The sequence below is a fragment of the Daucus carota genome, chromosome 4, assembly GCF_001625215.2.
Source record: "Daucus carota subsp. sativus chromosome 4, DH1 v3.0, whole genome shotgun sequence".
NCBI classification, from domain to species: Eukaryota; Viridiplantae; Streptophyta; class Magnoliopsida; order Apiales; family Apiaceae; genus Daucus; species Daucus carota.
The window spans coordinates 29,053,917-29,075,516 of NC_030384.2; the positions used below are offsets into that span (position 1 = coordinate 29,053,917).

The 21,600-nt window shown below is 33.3% G+C and overlaps 2 protein-coding genes and 1 long non-coding RNA gene across 6 annotated transcripts; 2 read left to right on the forward strand and 1 right to left on the reverse strand.

The window, feature by feature from the left end:
- Positions 1–2,897: 2,897 nt before the first annotated feature.
- On the forward strand, positions 2,898–6,472 carry LOC108215821 (WEB family protein At2g38370-like). Its single transcript, XM_017388406.2, has 2 exons — positions 2,898–3,256; positions 4,809–6,472. Exons 1-2 carry the CDS (start codon positions 3,026–3,028, stop codon positions 6,342–6,344), a joined length of 1,767 nt encoding a protein of 588 aa, XP_017243895.1. The 5' UTR covers positions 2,898–3,025; the 3' UTR covers positions 6,345–6,472.
- A 480-nt stretch (positions 6,473–6,952) lies between these two features.
- Positions 6,953–9,958, forward strand: LOC108216098 (uncharacterized). The gene is made up of 6 exons (XM_017388775.2): positions 6,953–7,091; positions 7,562–7,695; positions 8,118–8,302; positions 8,989–9,186; positions 9,380–9,439; positions 9,617–9,958. Exons 2-6 carry the CDS (start codon positions 7,572–7,574, stop codon positions 9,758–9,760), a joined length of 711 nt encoding a protein of 236 aa, XP_017244264.1. The 5' UTR covers positions 6,953–7,091; positions 7,562–7,571; the 3' UTR covers positions 9,761–9,958.
- Positions 9,959–11,843: 1,885 nt separating this feature from the next.
- On the reverse strand, positions 11,844–20,135 carry LOC108218257 (uncharacterized). 4 transcript variants are annotated; one of them, XR_010291098.1, is made up of 10 exons: positions 20,012–20,135; positions 19,475–19,537; positions 19,264–19,302; positions 18,868–18,993; positions 18,024–18,120; positions 16,892–16,989; positions 15,415–15,467; positions 14,119–15,288; positions 12,620–12,819; positions 11,844–12,439 (listed from the first exon to the last, which is right to left on the reverse strand). It is a non-coding gene; the product is annotated as an uncharacterized LOC108218257 (long non-coding RNA). The 4 variants fall into 4 exon arrangements; XR_001806332.2 differs by having other exon boundaries at positions 15,415–15,524; XR_010291097.1 differs by having other exon boundaries at positions 15,415–16,989.
- Positions 20,136–21,600: the final 1,465 nt, after the last annotated feature.

The window sequence follows — 21,600 nt, forward strand, 5'->3', positions numbered from 1 at the left end:
AGAAAATTAGAAGCAAGAAGTAACTCGTGCTTCTCTCTCCCAAACAAAACATGGGCATAAGCTCGGAGAGTCGAGGAATATACTCCACATATATTTTTTTATAGAAGTAGATTGACTTTTTTACCAGCATCTTTAAGTTTTTCAATTTGTATTTAAATGAATAATTTTGAAGATAAAATTTTATAATTATAATATCAATAACATATTCTATTTGAAAAAAGTTGAAAATATTAATTATGTAATTAAATAATTAGAAGTATGCCCAAAAGAATTCAAATAGTATGTATAAAAGGCGCATGAAAAAATATTTGGTTGAAAATACGTTCTTTTAGTTAAATTGATGTCACTTATTTCCTGTCAGAGACAAATTTCCATCACAAGTAATCTTTATTATGTCACCTATATTTGATGAGAAATTATCCTTATTCATATTTTGATATGGCATTCAGTAATCATAGTTTAAATACAAATATGACCATTCTTAGCTTACAAGTAGCGTAAGTTTTCTGTTTTGAATGCCGTTATAATCAATTATTTTTCTTCACTCGATAAGCATTTTGTGCTATGGCACACAAGCATTCCCGATCTTCTGAATATAAAATTATAGTTATTTTCATTATTTGAAAAAAGTGAGTTGATATAGCTCTGAAAATGATTTGTTTTGAGAATTTCAATTACTCTCTCCTATTTGACTTGGATTTTATACAAGTATATTAGTTGCACGAATTATTTTACACTACAACGAGCATGCAAAACATGTTACTTAATCACTATTTTAACATGTGTACACTCACAAAATTGTCTACGATATTTCATCAACTGTAGTTTTATGGTACTATTTCCTATAGAAAGAACTTTTATTTAAGATTTTTAGACATGCTGAACCGCTAATCAAATGATTATTATGATGATTTTGGTTAAATGTAGGTTATCGATTATTTTGAAACTTTACTTATTTTATGATTGAAAAGTACTCTCAAGGACCGAAATGCCGGTCTACTTTTATTAGGTCATGTTTGTCTGAGATCCCTCAAATTTAGTGATATGCTTTGTGTATGAGCCGGTGCTATCTCGCGATTGATTATCGATTTTTAGGGCCTCTTCTTTTCTATTACCTCTATGCTATATTATGTCATTCCCTCTCTTTTATATTTACTTCAAATTTCTAGCTTCAACCCTCCCAAGTGACAGATGTTGTGCAAACTAAAATAACAATAGTTACTCCTCCGTCTCTTAATATTTTTTCTGTTTCTCTTTGTCACGCTTGCCAACACACTTTTGATCATTAATATCTTTAATTTCGTATTAGTATCAAATATAAAAATTTCACCGTATTAAAATACTCACAAATACGAATTCAACAAGATCACTTATGATTATATTCAATCTTATAGATTTGATGTAAATTAGTAATTTGTCTCATGTTATGAACAGTCTCAACATTTCAAATGAGAAAAGCTTTTGGAGACGGAAAGATTACAACTTAGAACTACGTAAAGACGAACTGAGAAATCAGAAGCGTAGGGCCCAGATTCTTGAAATAATTGTACCATGCAAGGAGCAGCACCCTGTTACCACCGTGTAACGTGTTAGGAAAGAACTAAAGATACCGAGCTTAAAGTCAATCAGAGATTATGTTTGGAAAATGTATAAAAGAAAAAAGGAAAAAAACTATAAGCAACACACTCCCTCTGTTTTCTACTACCCTCCGTTCCCTTTTATATGTCCCCATTTGACTTTTGACCAGTCAAATTGACCAAATTTTGACTAAACATTACAAATTATCCCTTCATTATTTTCGAAATCTGAAAGTTGCATATTAAAATACACTAAATATACTTTCTAATGATATAATTTTTATTATTTTTTGAATTATATGATATATGTAAAATTTCAGTCAAAATATAGTTAATTTGACTGGTCAAAAGTCAAACGGGGACATGTAAAAGGGGACGGAGGGAGTAACACATTACATTTGACTTTTTGACATACACTTTTAAGTGCTTTGACCGGGTAGTTAAAAGCATTATTTTTGATAATTTCTTTTTATGAATAAAAATATGCAATCAAAATTTTAATTTACAAAAAAAAATTAATTAAAAATAATAATTTTTACTATTCGGTCAACCCACCTAAAGATACGTGCACAAGTTAAAAGTGACATATGAAAAAAAACAGAGGGAGTAGTATGCGTTGCATATCCGATGTACATTATTTATAAAAAATACTCCCTCCGTCCCAAATTAGATGAGTTAGTTGACTTTGAGCACGTAACTTAAGCCGCATTGACCGTATAGTTTCGAAATTTATTTTTTTATTTTTCTTTTTTAAATGAAAATTTCATATTTAAATTTTTATTTGAAAAAATAAAATTTCAAAAATAAGTAATGTAGTTATACGGTCAATAGACTTTAAAGTGTGTGCCCGAAGTAAACGAGCTCATCTAATTTGGGATGAAGATAGTACTCCCTCTGTCCCATTTTAACTGATGTTTGACTTTCTGACACGTATATTGAGGTGTGAAAAAACAATATTTATACTCAATAAAAAATTTCAATTCTTATATCAAATAAAAAATTAGATTCTAAACTTTTATTTGATATAAATTTTATAAAGAATAATTATGTCTAGATGTGATTTTTTTAATATTTTAAAATACGTGTAAAAAAATCAAAAACAGTTAAAATGGGACGGAGAGAGTATTATTATTGGAGTATGTGATATTCTATGTATAAAATTTCCAAATACAGCATTTCAAAATACTCTTTTTATTCAAATCGTGCACAAATTTGTGCAAAGAGTCAAGACCCCATCGTCAAATTTCCAAATAATTTGAATAACGCGAGAAATTATCGAGAAAGTCGAACGTTACACATATTCCCATAAACAGATAAACAGTCCAACTACACACTTCCACATGTACATCCGATAATGTCTTTTTTTACATATTTTTCTTACAACATCATCAGTGTTGTCCACAGAACAGCTTAAACTCAACTGGGCTTCTTGTCTTTCTTTCAAATCAATGGCAGAACACCATCAAGTTGATAATAGAAGCTGGGGTGACATTCTTGATTCGGGTCCGGGTCCGGGTCCGGGTCCGGGTCCGGGTCGGGTTTCGGGTATGGAGCTTAATGGCAGAGCCCAGATTGATACTTCTGCTCCATTTGAGTCAGTGAAGGAAGCTGTGAGTAGATTTGGTGGAGTTGGTTACTGGAAACCCAATTCTCGTATTACCAGCTTTACCCCTCCTAAGGTTGTCTATTTTGTATCTATGTCTTTGTGTTTTTTTTATAATTATGTGTGTCAGTGGTTGTTAAAAGGTTTTTAAAAAAACATTCCTTGCTTTTCTTGATTCTTTCTTGCTAAATGTGTGGTTGCATATGTGTTTTTTCAGAACATTCTTTGCTTTTCTTGATTCCTTGTTGCTATTGTTGTCTCTTGCCTTTTTTTTTAGTTGTTTGTTTATGTTTATGAACTTTATTGCTTGTAATGGTGGTTTTATGTGTGTGATTTCTGTAAATGATTGAGCTTTATGGGAGATTAGAGTCTTTGTGGCCCACATTAGGGTTTCTAGAACTGAAATGATGGTGCAACTAATTTATGTGAGTGGTTTGAAGTTTATGATGTACTACTTGCAAGTGAGAGCCTTCCGAATTCGGCTTGTTCTTTTGTAGGTTACACGATGTCGTGTAATGTACTTGAGCTAAAGTGTGGAAATCATTGGATGTCTCATTGTCTCTTCTTATATGCAGATGTTTATTCAGCTATTGCGGCAAAGCATTGTTTGCTTTTCTGTAATAGTTTAAAACAATAATTAGTTTTAAACTTTATGCTTGTAAGGTATTGCTTACAATATTGGATTTAGTGCAATTATTACCGAAAATGATTTAGCTTTATGAAAAATATATGATGTTCCAAAGAATTGATTAACTTTGTTAGAATTGTATGATATTCTCAGAAATTGGTTAAACTCTGTGATCCCGTGTAAGGGCTCTATAATGTGCTACTTGCAACTGAAATTCTTTCAATATAAGCATGCTATTCTCTTTGGTTGCACAATGTAATTCTGTGCAGTTTACATATAATATATAGATGTCTGGAGTATGTAGAGCTTCAGATGTTTCTTCTCATACTGTCTTAAATAATGTAAATGCGTGTTTGTTATGCAAGGGATAGTATGCTTTGTTTAGTAGCTTTAGATGTTGATTACGTTTTGGTTGTTGACTTTCAATGTCATTACTACTTTCTATCTGCCTTCTTGCTCCTTTATGCTCTAGTATCTTCATACTTGGTCCAATTCTTCTGAACTTATAAAAACCAAGTTCTTCTGAAATTGTTTGCATCTCAGTTATACCTAAAGACTATGAAGTTTCAGTTTTGTGGATTATTATATACATACTGATACACCTAACCGGCTCTTTTATATTACATTATCGTTGGAAGATCATATCTTAATATATGATTTATTAAATCCTGCCATTCAAAATATTAGTGCCCCCTCATATTTATGAGTCCAGTATCTGCAAGGTTGTGTGAAGAATGTGTTGCTTTCTGTATTTATGTGCTCACAATGCTGGTAATTTGCTAATTGATAATTTGAAGTTTGCACACAAGTATTTGGACCATCTGAGTTTGACTTTACAAACTAGGCCTGATGGTAGCACTATAGCTAATTGGTGCTTATGTACCAACTTTTCTCATAGTTACGCTTAGATATTGTGTTGGTACGTGTTGTGTTGCATCTTCATTCACCTATAATTATTGATTGTGATGTATCTGATTGTATAATGGTTTTCTGTCCATAGTCACATGATGTAGGCACAATTGACATTATGAAAGTGGAGGAGCAAGCTGTGCAGTTGGAAAAAGATCTAGTAATTAAAGAAAAGGAAACCTTCAATATTCTGAAAGAACTCGAAAGCACTAAATTACTTGTGGAGAAATTGAGACTGAAGATTCAGAACGAAACCTCTGACACCAATGCAGCAGTTGATTCCAGTGTGGATGATGAGAAAGTGTATCATGTCGTGAAAACTGAAGAGAAGGAAAGCCAAGAAAACTTTTTAAGTGACAATCAACATATTGTGGGAGGCTTGAACCTCTGCCCCTCCTCAAAACCCGGTTTAATATTAATGGAGTTGAAACAGGCCAAGCTAAACCTAACCAGGACTACAAGTGATATTCTTGACATCCAATCTACAGTTGAATCTTACAGCAAGAAAATAGAGAAGGAAAGAAACTCACTTGAGAAGGCTCGACAAAGGTTATGTTCAAACTCATCCAAAATTTCATCGCTTGAAGAGGAGCTGAACCAAACGAAACAAAAGTTACACCTCGTTAGGATTGCTGAAATCAATTGCAATTCTGATAATAATGTGTTTGATATTTCGAGGGAAGTTCACCGCTTGGATTCTGAAACGGAGCATTATAAGCAAATTGGTGAAGCAGCAAAATCAGAAGTTTCAAAAGCAATATCTGAGATTGGACAGACAAAGGACAGGATAAAAACTGCTGAGATCAGATTGATTGCAGCCACAAAAATGAAGGAAGCAGCTAGGGCCAGCGAGGCTGTTGCTCTTGCTGAGGTGAAGGCCCTATTAAAAAGTGAAGAACTGGCTGGATCTGATGAGCAAAATCCTGAGAATGTAAGTCTATCATATGAGGAATACTCTTCTCTTATCTCCAGAGCTCGGGAAGCTGAGGATATATGTAAACAGAAAGAGATGGATGCTTTGCTTCTACTCGATCAAGCTACTGAATCAGAGAGTGTAATCATAAAGAGGGTAGAGGAGGCTACAGAAGAAGCAAAAACCAGCAAGAGGGTCTTGGAAGAAGCTCTAAACAGAGTAGAGGCTGCAAATAGAGGGAAATTAGCCGTTGAAGAAGCTCTGAGGAAGTGGAGATCTGAGCATGGTCAGAAAAGACGATCTTCACAGAATTCCACCAAGTTTAAGAATTCTTCCTATCGAAGAGATTCTCGATTGCTTGATGTGAATGGGCAGAATATGCAGAATGATGACTTAAAGCCGGTGCTAAGACAAACCCTGTCAATAGGGCAAATACTGAGCCGAAAGCTCCTTCTCACCGAAGAGTTTGAAAATGGCGCGCAGGCAGAGTATATGACAGGCACTCCAAAGACTTCATTGGGCCAAATGATCAGTAAAACTATCGAGGATGATAAAAAACTAGCTTTAAAGAGTGAGGGAGGAGGTGGCACCAACAAGCAAGTAGCCGCAAAGAAAAAGAAGTTTGGGTTTGCTCGGATTTCACTCTTGACGACCAAGCAGAGTAAGAAGAACAAGAAACAAACTTCGGGTGGGAGGGTTCCAATGTGCAGATGATTCGACGTAGATTTTAAGTTACTAAATTCTCTCTAGTCCTCCTAGAAATATCTTTCCAGGTTTATGTTGGTACTTTGGTAGAATGATCAAAAACTTATTAATATGACTGGTAGAATTTATCTCTTCAATTTAGCTTACACCATTATCTGATTCAGATTTTATCATTTCTGTTAAAAAAATTGATTTGAGTTTGGGGAAGCAAACCATGTATAAGTTTCTAAAAAGAAGAATCTATTGGCCATTTTAACTAGAGATGCAGTGTTTGACAACTGAATACAGTCCATACAACTTCACTGGAGATGTGCTGACAAAGCTAGTTCATGTTAACACTCCACAGTTGCCCAACTCATAAAATTCTTATGGCAAAAAATAGAAATTATTTCTTGTATTGAATGAATGATGTAAGACATCTATCAACTTTACAAGGAAGCTTCCTGATAGTAATAAATATAAAATACACAAATTGTCTCTTACAGCCCTTGTGCTACAACTAATAAAATCCAATTTTAAGAATTTAGATTGTTATTTTAAAAATTGGCTGTTAGATGGACTTATAAATATGGGTAAAAGAGTAATATACCACCAACGACCATTCAAATTGAAGCAAACATCAGTGTCAAGTGTCAACGACCCTTTCTTTAAAGTTTACATCTTTATCTATTTAGAATGGTGATTACAGATTCTTTATTTCTTCATTCTCTGAAAATATCATATTTCTTAATACTTTCTCCTCATCCACAACACAAGGTATGATCTATTTATTTTAGTTAGAACTTATCTTTCAGGGTTTTAATTTCTACTTTGATTTTGTAGTTCTTGTTTTGATCTGCAGAGTTTTCTGAATATTTTTTTTAGCTACTTGTATGTTACAGTTGACCTCTTTTCATGTCTAAAGAGAAGAATTATTAGTGTATAATGAATGATTTGTGAATTATGAAGTTCCTTGTTAATGGGGTTTCTTGTGTTTAACCTGCAAAATTAAGATAAAAGAAACAAGGCACATATTACCTTATTATTCATGATTCGATCCTACCTAAAAAAGTTGTAAGGATTTAATACTTTAGTCCAAGATAATGGTTCCGGCAATCCTAGTAAGTACGGGAAGTCTGGCACCACTGATGATAATCCTGGGAACCTGTTTTACAAGAGGTTTTGAAGTTGCTTAATCATTTTGAGTTCAGTTTTTGATATTCTTGATCTGCATAATATGTTTTCAGCATTCGCAACATGGGCAATAGAATTTGGCTTGTAATTCTCTTTGTACTGGGAGCTAGCTGGGCTAGTGATTCTAGAAAATTGGAGACCAGTAGTATCTTAAATGGGGCGACGGCTCAAATATCTTCTCATCCAGGTAGATTCTCTTTCACCCAAAATCATATAGTCTTTCCACTAGTTTCTAAAATTACTATTGTTGTTCTTTTTCACCATCGAAGGTCGAATTCAAGTGATACCTAGGCAACCATATCTTATGAATTCTCATCTATTGCTTTGCCATTTCATTTCAGTTTTATTCCTGTACTGCATATATAGCTAGCTGGACACTTTAAATAGGTGTAATTCATCTGCCTTGTTATTAAGGCCATCTATACTACATATGTTATGTGCCTCGTCCTTGTTTAGTAATGAGAGATACCGTTTTTAACTACTGATTACGCCTTTCCTAGGTCGTATCCACTGAGTAGCCTTTTTTCTAATGATTTTAATATTTGAATGTGTCTCGCTCTCAGATGAGAGTGAGTCGAAAAACTGAAAGATTAGGCTGTGTTGCTACAGTTTTGCAGGTAATCCAAGACTCTGAAAAGGATGTTCAAAAAGTAGGCAAAAAAGAGAATGTTTGCACACTGTGTGAAGAATTTGCTGCCCAGGCACTGAGTTACCTGAATGCGAACAAAACGCAGAATGAGATCAAAGACATTCTTCACGAATCCTGCTCCAAGTTGCAATCTTTTGAGGAAGAGGTATTCTTTTCTAATTTCAAGTGCCAAAAATTTTCTTTCTTTTTTTCCTTGAAACAACGAAGATCAACATTTTGGATTACCATGCCCTTGCTTATGGGTTCCTCTGCTGCCAATTTATTTTTCCCCTTGAAACAACGAAGATCAACATGTTGGATTACCATGTCTTACTTATGGGTTCCACTGCTAGAACCACCAAAATCTATGAACTTCTTACATGAACCACTTACCATTGAGAGCAGCTAGTTGTCTTATAATTTGCGACTTCTATATGAAGTGTTTCTTCATAGCTCAATATACTTCATGCTTGAATTTGTTTGACTTAGTTTAAGTTTATCATATTAATGTGGTAGCTTGATATGTAAATACCACAAGCAATGAAAAATCTGCCAGGATTTGAATGCTAAAGTTTCCATCCTTTGTGGTCTGCATAAGAGAACTTTATGATATCATTATACTTACGACAAACATTGGAAGTGTTCATGTAAAGTTTGATTATGAATCACATAATTAGTTGTACCTAGCCACTTCCGTAAGAATATTGCAGGCATGGTGATGCAGTCGATGCATATTGTCAATAAAAAGTAGTAGAGTAAATTTTAGAATAAATTGATATGTTGCAAGTGAAAGCAATGTTTACAAGTTCTGTGCGTCTTGATCTTACTTCATGTGCTGTTTTGTTCTGGCAGTGTCTCATATTGGTGGATTACTATGCTCCTCTTTTCTTTTTGGAGATATCCTCCATTCAGCCCACAGACTTCTGTCAAAAGGTCAATCTCTGCGAACAAGTGGCTCTCAATTCTCAGCAAGCTAGTAAAAATAGTTGCGAGTTGTGTCACTATGCCATTGCAGAAGCTTTGCTGAAACTGAAAGATCCTGACATGGAGGTATGTTGCTGCAACATTTCCTCTGGTTTAAGTTTGTATATCAGAATTAGCATTTATTAGTTGCTAATGTTTTAGCTCATTTGACTGTACTGAGTACCTACTATCTGTACATCTTTAGAGCTTGTTGGTAGCTTGCACATATACGCTTCTTAGTTGATCACTACAACATCTTATGTTATGGATTTTCTGGCAGTTGGATATAATTGAAGCCCTCGTGAAGGCATGTCAATCTGTAAAGGGATACGAAACGAAGGTTGAAATTAATCTGTAGTTCTGATATTTTTGCTAGTTATTTATATCCTTTTAAGGATTCATTCTTTTCAGAATACTTAAAATTTTGAGATTTTTCTGTTGCATTATAGCAAAAATCTTCACTATTCAAACATTCATATTCAAAATCATCTAACTTCTGGATTTTCATCTTTTGCAGTGTAAGCAAATGGTATTCGAATACGGGCCTCTAATCCTTATAAACGCAGAAAAATGGCTAGAATCATATGATGTTTGCACCATTCTCCATGCCTGTGACGATACAACTAAATCAGATATGCAGCAAGCATTTACAGCAGAATGAATCGAGCTTGCTTCATCTTAAAAGTGGAACCAGATGATACTGTATATTTTCATATTTCTTGCATGTGAATCATCATAACAATATTTGAACAATTTGTAAATTATGATTAGATAGCAAGCTCATGTTAGTATTATTTGTCAATCGTATAGACAACTACACTACATTATTTCCAGAAATGATGCAGTATTTGCATATTAATACCTGTGAATCATGGTTATTCTCATTTAAGGGGTGTATTCGATTGGGATTTTAATGGATTGTTTTTAGTCTATGGATTTTAATGGATTGTATGAGATTTTGATTTTGTGCGGATTCTTAATAAAATGTCGCAGAGTTGATGGGATTTAGGTTCAATGCTTCAAAATCCCATTGATTTTGATGGGATTTCAAAAAACTTAAAATACACTCAAGAATGCCACAAAATCCATCATTTTATGAAATGAAAAAAAACCCATTAGCATTTGAATACCATCAGATTTTAATGGATTTTAAACAATCCCAATTGAATACGATCGGATTTTAAAGCATAATTTAAAATCCCAATTGAATACCACCAGATTTTGTAACATAATTTAAAATCCCAATTGAATACCTCAAAATTTTAATGGATTTCAAACAATCCCAATCGAATACCCTCGGATTTCATGAATGCAAAAAAATGCGTTAAAATCCCAATCCAATACACCCCTCTTAGTTTATTGCAGAAATAATACACTTCAAGATTTCCCAGTATTGTAACAGAAATTTTCAGTGGCAACAGAGTATCATAAAACAGAGATTTTCGTTGTCAACCATTAAATTCTGTTGCTAATTGAGAACATGAGTGCTATATGCACAAAATTATTCTCATTAAAACTTAACACATTTCATTTTATGAAAGATTTTGTATCCCATTTTGTGCGAGAAATATTTTTCAATCGAGAAAAGCATACGGGAAAAGCAATGGAAAATTCCGTTTAATAATGCAAATGTGCCAAACAGACGGCCAGCAAATTCTAGTTTTACTTGATCTCAGCTAATTCCATGAAAGTTCTGTAATTTTTCTTCAATCGGTGATCAGTCAATTAAAAAGAGTAGTCAAGTACAGGATAAACAAGTTAAAAAAAACGTGCATGAATGTATTGTTACCGATCCTCAACCGACCATTCAAGTTTTATTATATGAGCCAAATGCAGTGGAAAGAGGAAGAAATCAATTTTAATTGTAGTGACTTTTCTTTTGTCGCAACTACTGCACCTTAGCCAGTGGTTGTAACAGCTCTGCTTGAATATTCCATCAGTATGCCCTTCGTTTCTTAGAGCATCTCCAATAAAAATTGTTAAAGGATTGCCAAAATTTATGTGTCATGGAACCTTGCTTGCCAACATATTGAAGTTGTATGGTTGTCAAAAAATTGTCCAGCAAGATTGCCAAAACTTGGCAACTTCTCAAAATGATTAAAATACATATATGAGTGCAAAAAATATATATTACTAATACTTCTTTTAATTCATGAGTGATTTGTAATTTAATTCAGGGGATCACATAGGCAAATTTCACACGGCTGACTATTGGAGTAGAATGTTGCCAAGTTGATAAAAAATAAAGTGGAAATTGAATATTAATATATACTAGCCTATAACCCGTGCGAAGCACGGGCGACCATATAATTTTAATGTAAGTATTTATAAGCTTAATATCATTTTATTTATTTTTTTATTAATTAAATAAAATGGTATTAAATTATATTAGTCGATTTCATATGTGAATGTTTATTTATAAGCTTAATATAATTTTTTTAATGTTTTTTCATTAATTAAATAAAATGTTATTAAATTATATTAGTGGATTGGTTATATTCACTTTTGAAAGTTTGTCTTGTGGAATATTTTTCTATATTATAAAATATTAGTATTAACAATAAATTTGTTTTTCCATATGTGAATGTTTTCTTAATATTAATAAATGATAATGTGGTTTTTGATTAATATTACCCCATATTATTCATATTTCATGGGTAAATTCCTAGTTAATGAATCAGACTTCTTTGCCAATGCATTAGTCAAAAGCAAGAAATTAGTACTTCATATTTTGAGATCTTGGGAACATCCATGACTAAAATATGTATTACACCATGTCAAGAAATATCACATAAATTTCTACAAATTAAACAGCAGTAGCAAAATATGAATCTTACTGGGAAGATAGAGCTTACACATTAAATAGCCAGACATCACACATGCACATCCACATATCACCATAATAGTCATAGCCTAGAGAAAGAATGAGTTCCTAATTTCCTATGGCTATCTTTTTCATTTGCTAACAGAATAAGAAAAACTCACAAAATCAACAAATTCCCTCCGGCTACAATTATGCATGCCAACATCCATTGATGTACACGTAGCAAGAGAAGAGTTTGTTCTGTTGAACTGATAAAGCAATTGCAGGAGATCGATCTATGCCAAAAGTCTTTTGTTTTGGTCCATTCGAAAACAGCATGTGTTAAGCAACACAACCTCCGCATACCATACTCTGGACAATTGATCAACCAGAGCTTCTACATCTGGTCTTCCTTGCAATTTCCTTCATCCTTGGAGGTTGAAGTACAGCCTTGATAGCAGTATCGAAAACAGCTTTGACATTCTGCTGAGTTTTGAGATCAGCAGGAAAGCATCCAGAATTCCCGTGTCTCTACATCTACACATGAATATAAACACAAATCCCTAAAATCACACACACTTTAATATGTATAGGCATCAGATATGTACAATCCATACAAAAAAAATAGTTTGCATATAATATAGTTATAGACAATGAGGGGGAAGATCTTAGTGCCTTTGTGATCACATTGTTTTATATTGTTAAATTTTCTTGTACCTGAAATATAGTTTGAGTAACACCAGCAAAGAATGTCGCAGTAAGTGCAAGGCGTTGAAATTCAAGTTTGTTTGTTTCAGGATCAAGTTCATTTTGTAGCAATGTGCCCATCAAAAGAGAGACCACTGCCACTTATCCTATGGCAATGTCTCTTGAACTACGCATGAAGGCGTATATGAGAGGTGGAATGCAGCTACTATCTGTGATTTCGCATAACCACATATATTAGTATGATAAAAGCTTTTTAAATTAAGCCAAGTGATGTCTTTTATATAAAAAACATAAATAACCCTAATTGAGGATCCAGATGTGCAAGTTTTGAGTAGAGGATATCATGTATAGACAAATTTCCAAAATTGTTTAGCGAGTCTAACCATGGACAAATTTAAAATCAACATGCATGGTTAGTCCTCTGGTTCATGAGGTATTGAATGCAAACTTGAGTTCTATGTATTCTCTACTCCCATATATTTACTAATACAATTACTCACTGGAACAGAACTTCAAAAAGAAATTAATAGTTAACCTCTGCACAAAATATAACAACACAAAATATATATATTCAAGTGCCAATCTAAACCAGCATACAAAAATATCCATAGTGATTTCTTATTAATTAGCAAATTCATAACTGCTCAAAAGGTGCACATATTGGCAAAAAGCTAAATCATAATTAGCGAGTACCAGGCACGAAGAAGAAAGAATACATAAGCTAAACTACCCAAACTCGAATGTAGATCATGGATATGAAAAGGAAAGAATACGGAAGCTCTTATTTGAACTCCATTGCTGCATCAATAGCTATCCGTAAACGATGCATTCAGTCAAGAACAGGGCCTGGTTGTGCTCATTGAATTCCCTTCCTAAGTTTAAAATTTTAATATTATTGTTATATTATTTGTTTTATATTTATAGACAGGGTAATTAATTGGAGGAAGAATAGAATGACACACATAATACTTGGCCTAAGACTCCACTAATTTAAATTAGTGACTCGGATTCATTCACCAAAATTTGAACAACCTTTCCCCGTAGGCCTTGACATATAATATGAATATAAATATGCAAGTCCACAACTACACTCCTATTCACTTGTACCCTTTGATCTCTTGCCATAAATAATTTCCAATACCATCCTTCTAAAATTTAAAATTTCACTTTTTTTTTATTCTTTTATTTGCAAAAAGAACTCAGGAAATTTGGAAGCAGCAAGTCGTCAATGTTCATTGCTTGTCAGATAAGCAAGATAATGGGAGATCATGCCATTATGCAAATAATTGTTAATAGTTTCCTGCAAAATATCTTAATTATCTCATTTTCCTCCTACCATCATATCTCTCTGATTTGATATCATTATCTAATGATGTATGTGTGGTAAAGTATAAATGTACTTGAGTAGATATTGACACTGATATACTCTTACATTAGCAGAAAAAAAATAGATATCTAAAGAATTGAAAGTGCCTTGTCTACTATATATTTTTTAGGGCGAGATGCACCTCTCTTATGCAGTCCGGCCGACACCGTCGTGCATTCTGATATCTGATAAACCTTGTTAAAATTTGAGCTTTCTGAGAGACGGGGCACCAGCATCTACTTGACCTCAATATCTGTAAAATAATATAGCAGCACCCAACACAAATAAGAGTTATAACAGCTCCAACATCTTTAATTATATAATAAATGATCTCTGGAGATAAGTTTTTATATTGTGTAAAGTTAAAATCTCTTAAACTCTGATTGGTCAAATTTGACAGCGAAGGTCGATCATTACAAACCGAGTACTAAACAAATGTAGAAATAAGAAACATAAAAACAGAAGCTCGTCGTGAGAACCTCCTTAATCGCCTTCCTAATGTTTGATTCAGTGTGCAAAGATTTATGTTGTATATAATTTGGGGTTTTGCAGCCATGAGCTTCTTGTCTCTTTGCCGAAACTATCTAAACCACTGCAACATACAAAAGTATAAGTTTTGGTTCACTCAAATATAAATCCTCAAATAAATCGTTCATATATCATTTTACACAACTATTTTGATTTGGATGATTACTAAATATTTTTTTTTTGCCATCTATATTATTAAATTTTAGAAAAAATAGATAACTAAAAAAGTGAGAATAAAACCTCTGAGTAATATAGGAATATTAAAATTATTGTGAAGAAGTATACATACATACATATATGGACATATATAGACTACTCAGTTGTCACCACTCAATGGCCTCCGCAAAGGAGTAATTTGGTCGTTTTTTCAAGTCACTTCAAAAAATCTTAAAATCTGCTGAACGCATATAAAAGTCAATGATGTATGTGCTTTACATAAAATACATGAACACGTACCAAAGACACAAATTGAAAATTGGCTAACCACAAATGCCGAATATCATTAGTGTAGAAGAATGAATGTTGGCACTTGACGCGCTCAGGTACACGTCCGAACTGAAAAAAACACCGAACTAAATTCTCTCTCTCTTTTCTGTTTTTTTTTGTATTTTTTTAGTTTATCACAATAAAGTCAAGCAGTTTCTCATGATAAAGTGGGGGGGGGGGGGGGGGGAAGAACAGGGTGACAGAACAGTGACCTCCTGAAGCTCTTCCAAACAAAAGCTGAAGTGTCTGGACTTAAAATCTTTGTTGGTGGAGAAGATCAGCCATGTGGGTAGCTAACCTGATGGGAAAATGATTGAGCTAATGGCTCATATTTAATATACAAAATCAACTTGTACATATATAAGAACTTACCCCAACAATATGAATAATAAGAATTCATTATAGTTTAAGAAGTCTCGTGTACCTGCTTTCCGACCATCACTTTCTTTAGTTTCCACACACCATTTAAAACATCCACTGCACCAAAAAAAATTAGTAACCGGTTAAGAAGAATGCCATAGGCCGCTCCCACACCTATAAAATCAATGAAACTCATCAAAATCAAATAATAGATATGCTGCTTGAGAGATGTAATAAACAGGCACGCCATATATTATGGTAGAAGGTAAAGTTTATTAACATCTCTATGTGCATCCCTTATAAAGATCTTGAACATACTTTCTTGCAACTTGAGATCTCTGGTAAGCATTACAAAATAAACGTTTCATATAGAGCAGGGTAGAAGATTCACTACTGCATCTTAATCATAGAGCTTACACATGCTGACACATAACTGCAGGTAATTATAGAACACAAACACCCTTCACGAATGCTCCTCCAGCCTATAAATCAGAGTGCATGAAGAACTCTTTCCAGATCATTTTTATATCAGCGAAGGTAAGTTAAAGCTCGTCTATGATGAAGGAACAGGCTTTACTAATGTTGACAATGAAAAGAAGATTATGCTGAAAACTCTGTTAGCTCTAATTTTCTATAAACAGAACATACAATCAATGACAAAAGAAGTACTCAAGATAGCAGTCTAAACTGCTTACCTAATAAATAGTTATTTCTTGCAAATTAAGAGTGAAAATTCATACACCTGGTGGTCATGTAGTAGTATATAAAATTGAGTACATAATAACAATATACATGCGAAACCCATGCAGGAGGTAGCTAGCCAGTGATGCTTGCCTCTGCGGGTGTTTTAATTTCGCAAGGGATACAGATTCAATTCAGAATAGTGCATATATAAAAAATAGAGGAGGAGCAACATGAATACGCGCTAGGGAGAGAAATGCAGGATGCTAGGGACTACATAATACATATGCTGGACAGCCTGCATATCTTAAACTAACTGCTAGGCCTAGCCTCAGCTCCGCTATATGATGCGATACCAACAATAATACTCAGTTAACACATATATATTTTTATACATGCAATATGATCTGAAGCATTTGGTTTGTTGTAGGCTTGTAGCTATAATATTAATGGTGGGTAGCCTTAAAGATATTAAATCCAATTCATAAACGTGGTGTATCGAAACTAATTTTTCTTTTCTTTATATATTTCTCTTTTTTATACGGTTTACTTAAGTAATGGCTGCAACTTAAAGTTTATGTATCTGACCTCATGTCCTATGACGTCACTGAGTCTCTAAATTATAGATGAGGCTTTGGCAATCAACGAATCTTTAAGCAAATCGCACCCCCAATGAATATTAAATTTATGAGATACGACAAAAATTTCTTTCCCATGAATATCAAACTATTTGCACTAACTAAATCACCTTTAATTCTAGCAAGCGAAGCATATGAAATATAGAGATGGAAAGGCAAAGATGGTAGTATGTAAAAAATATTATTTCATTTACACATAAAAACATACCCAAACACGCATACCTGTTGCAATTGAATGCTTGAAAATCTTCTCAATCTCACATTCTTAAAATTTTCATTTATCACTTCAAGGAAAGATGTTGAAATTGCCCTCCTACCTGCTGCATTCCATGGATATAAGCGCTTTGGAAAATCTTTAAAATCTGGTATATCTTTCTATCTAGGCATATGTTATAAGGTGGCTTCCATTAACAATCCACGGGAAAGTAACTTCAAGGCTTAACACAATGACAGATCCTGCTTCTCCCAGCATTGTCCTATTGAAATTTTCTGTTCCCCGTTTTCTTGGGTCAATCAGGTATCACATGATATTGGAATATTTAGACCAGGACTACATTGGCGTGTAATTTACCAAACACCAAACTCAACTGCTACCAAACTTCTTATCTTTCTTCCGGTTCATAAAATTTTTTACAACATCATATTACATATGGAGTTAAAAATCTGTTATGACTTGCTTCTTAAATTCACAAATTATAACGTGAAAACTTCTTTTTATTTTCAGTTTAAGAACTTAAACTGGTGGTAATCATTCACGATGATCCTTGATGTCGCATTAGCCTACATATTAAATACATAAAAAGATAAAAGCAAAAACAAAAACAAATCAGATAATCTATGTACCGTCTCTTAGAAATCAGATTCATATACCTAACTACACGTCGACAACGTGACATGAAATTGATTTCTATATAGAGATTTATAGCAAGAAAGACTTTCTTAAGCTTCTTTTCTTCTAACAAATGGTTGTTCTCGTCCTGTCATGATACATGACGATAAACAAAGATATATGGGATCTAAAAGCTTAAGAAAGCTCAGCATAGTCAAATTATCATATCAAGTATCTCGTACCAGAGACAGCAGTACGGTAAAGGAAAGAATAGTTAATAGTTCCATGACCAAACAAAGTGTTAACTACAATGAGACCACCAATATACAAAATGGAATAATTTTCTTTTAATTCCTCATGAAACCAGACTAACAAATGATAGATGGAAAGAAATATGTCTAACCATAGGCAGACTATAAAAGAACACAAATCAAAGAGGAAAATATTAACATAAAAAAGCTGAAAAACACAAACTGCACAACACAGGAAAATCCAACTCCCAGAGAACAGGTTATGATCAAATACCTAATCATTCTTCTGGGTAGGCCTGGCAACTTCTCAACTTTGCCATCAGAAGGACTATTGACACCCCTAGGAGAAAGTCTTCAATATCCTTAAAACCCTGTACAACATTGATAAATTGAATTTATTCATGTAAAAAACAAAATAACACCATTTAATCTCAATAGTTTTACTTATTTGCATTTACAATTTTAACCTTTTTGGCTCTGATCAAAGTTCAGATTCAATGAGTAATCTAGCAAAGTACCAAGAAAACCACTTCTCCGGTAGTTGGCGAAAATAATCATCGTCCATTCTGCATAATATATCATTGTTTTTATTTTCTTATTTTCTTTCTTTCTTGCTTAAGAAAGTTAGGTAAGTTTGTTCTTTTACAAAAAAACAAATCAGATCATCTATGTACCGTCTTTTGGAAATCAGATTCATTTACCTAACTACACGTCGACAATGTGACATAAAATTGATTTCTATATAGAGATTTATAGCAAAAAAGACTTTCTTAAGCTTTTTCTCTTCTAACAAATGGTTGTTCTCGTCCTGTCATGATACATGACGATAAACAAAGATATATGAGATCTAAAAGCTTAAGGAAGCTCAGCATAGTCAAATTATCATATCAAGTATCTCGTACCAGAGACAGCAGTACAGTAAAGGAAAGAATAGCTAATAGTTCTGTGACCAAACAAAGTTTTAACTACAATGAGACCATCAATATACAGATTGTTGGAGAAATCATAGGTGTTACCCAAACCTATTAATGGATATGTAAAGTACTATATTTGATGAACACTACACGTTGATGTGTAGTCTTTAACAAATCAAAAAGATTAGTGTCTAGACACCATACCGCAATTTAGTTGAGCTTTTATCTGGGCATTTTGTTGTTCATTTTCAGTTTTTTGTCTTCGAATTCGTTCCATCCTATTGCTTAGAAGTTGATGAAGAGATGTGCCAAGAGCTTCAAGTCTATGCGCTGCTAGTAAAACAAAAAAAACAAAGCAGATACATGGTGACTATTTAGCCAAGTGCTTTTATTAATTGAAATAATGGTGTATTTTTGACTCCTCAACCTAAGACATGGAAGTGGTAGTAACCACATTAGATTGACATAAAAGAATACCTTGCGTGCTTTAATATTTTAAATTAGTCCAACAGCGTTTACAGACTACGAAAAACATTTAAATGATAAGCTAATTATATAATGCATAGTTAAAAACATGACGGCAAACCCAGTAGAACTAACCTGACTCGTTTGAACCCGTGTTATCATCCACAACAAAATCTACATATCATCAATACAAATCATTAGAAACATAAAATATCATAAATCAATGCGAAAATAAGTAATAAGAGCTGTAGAGCATAGATTACTACTTGTCGAGTATATTTTCTATATGGAACACCCAAATCATATACAAAATACTCGGGAAGTTTTTTTGGATGGGCACCGAAACCTTTTTATAGACTGTTTTGTTGGCATATTTTGCTCGAGCCTTCTCGAGATTCCATCAATGTAACTGCAATAACAAATACATTATGAGCAAATCTTTTACAATAAGTCTCCTTAGATATTCTACTGCCCATTCTAAATGGAAAAAAAAAAAAGAAAACCAAAGAGCAGTGAAGAGATATTACAGAGGAAAAACACGTGACTTGGAATGAAAAGAGTGTAAGAGAGTAGAGTGTAGAAGAGTAGAAAGTTTCTTCAACTATTAAAATCATAATGATGATAGTAAAGTAGTATGAGGTGAAAACAAGAAATTCAGGAGATGAAAACAGGGGCGTATCAATCACCAAAAAAAGCAAATTAACAAATTGTACTGACGAATTTGAGCAAATAGATTAATAGAGTATTAAAGGGGAGAGAGGGAGGAAGGGAGGGAAGGAGGGAGGGGGAGAGAGAGAGAGATTGCACCAACAAATTCGAGCAAATAGATAAATAGAGTTTAAAGGGGAGAGAGCCAGAGAGGGAGGGAGGGAGAGAGACTGACCTGTAAATTCGACGCTTGATGGTTTAAAGGGGAAAGAGCCAGAGAGGGAGGGAGATGGAGAGAGAGGGGGAGAGAGACAGCGAGACGGCGAACCACTGCTTCTCCTCCTCCTGTTGTTCCTGTTGATTCGTATGCCTGCTGCGTCCATCTCTGTTGGGGCCTGGGGGAGAGTCCTAATAGGTGTTGGGAGAGAGAGTCCTAGTAGGAGACAGTTTTTAAACATAAGTACAGCGGAGATACGAAACCAAAAAAGTGTGACGAAACCAAAAAACGGGAACAAAAAGTGGGACTACAAATTATACCCATGTTGGCTTATTATAGTATAGTATAGATGATGATTTGACAAGGTTGGCAACTATTTTGACAACCCCTTGTTGGAGATACTCTTATACAGTCTTTCCATTAGTTACCAAGTCATTTGAAAGCTTCTATATATAATTTTATCATTTATTTTTTGAAAAAATTATTTTAAATAAAATTTAAATATTAAAAGTTTTAATAAGTTATATTTTTGAAAAGTTTTAAATACATGCCGCGTATTCTGAGTATACTTCTCATCGAAAGAACCAAAAGAATTTTATTTAAAACTTCTATATATAATTCTCTTCGAATGTTTTTACATAATTATTTCTCATACATAACTATTTCTAAAAAAAAACGAGAATATTTTTGTTACTACCACTTATGAGCGCACAACTCAACAAATCATTCCACAATTCAAATAATTAACCATTTAATTACCGGTAGAGAGGTGTAAACAAAATAAAAATAAACAAAAGCTTTCATAGATACGTAATTCACTATAATACATAATCAAATTTCTAATCTTTGTTCCAACTACAATACCAATACTATGTACCAAAATATTAAGCCAGCCTGCTTATATATATTGCCACTACTATCAAAGACTATACCATATCTAGATTATTTAAATAAAATTAAAGAGGCAGTGGTTAAAGTCTTGTCATTGTCATCGCCTCAAAATTCCGTTCAATAAGAAATCATTTTCATAAATCGGAACATCAAAATTGTTATCCTTCACAAACAAAACACATAGTCAGAAATTATATGAATAATTATAGATCATTATGTCTAATATTTACAAACGTAGCATTAAGAGAAAATTTACTAATTCCTAATTAGTAATTATGTGTTTATAAGCACATACATAATGCATAGGGGCGGACCTATATGGTCACCGTCGGGTGCTGGGGAACCCACTTGATTCCGGCTTTAAGCATGTATAAAGAGTGGTTTTAAGCAAAAAATTCACATAATACTAGAGAAGAACCCACTCAAATTTTTCTAGGAACCCACCTCATAGAAATTGTAATCAAATATCATCTAAATAGGCAGAAATAAAAATAAAAAATGCTTTTAAAAAGTCAAAGTTACGGATAAAATTTAATAAATAATTTTTAAAAGATAAAAACACCTAGAAAAAATTTCTAAAACACAATACATTTTTCATATATTAATTTTCATGCTTTTTTTTATCATTATCATATTTTTTTTATTTTAATATTTATATAAGGAACCCACTAACAAATATTTCTGGGTCCGCCACTGCATAAGTACGCGTTTTATTA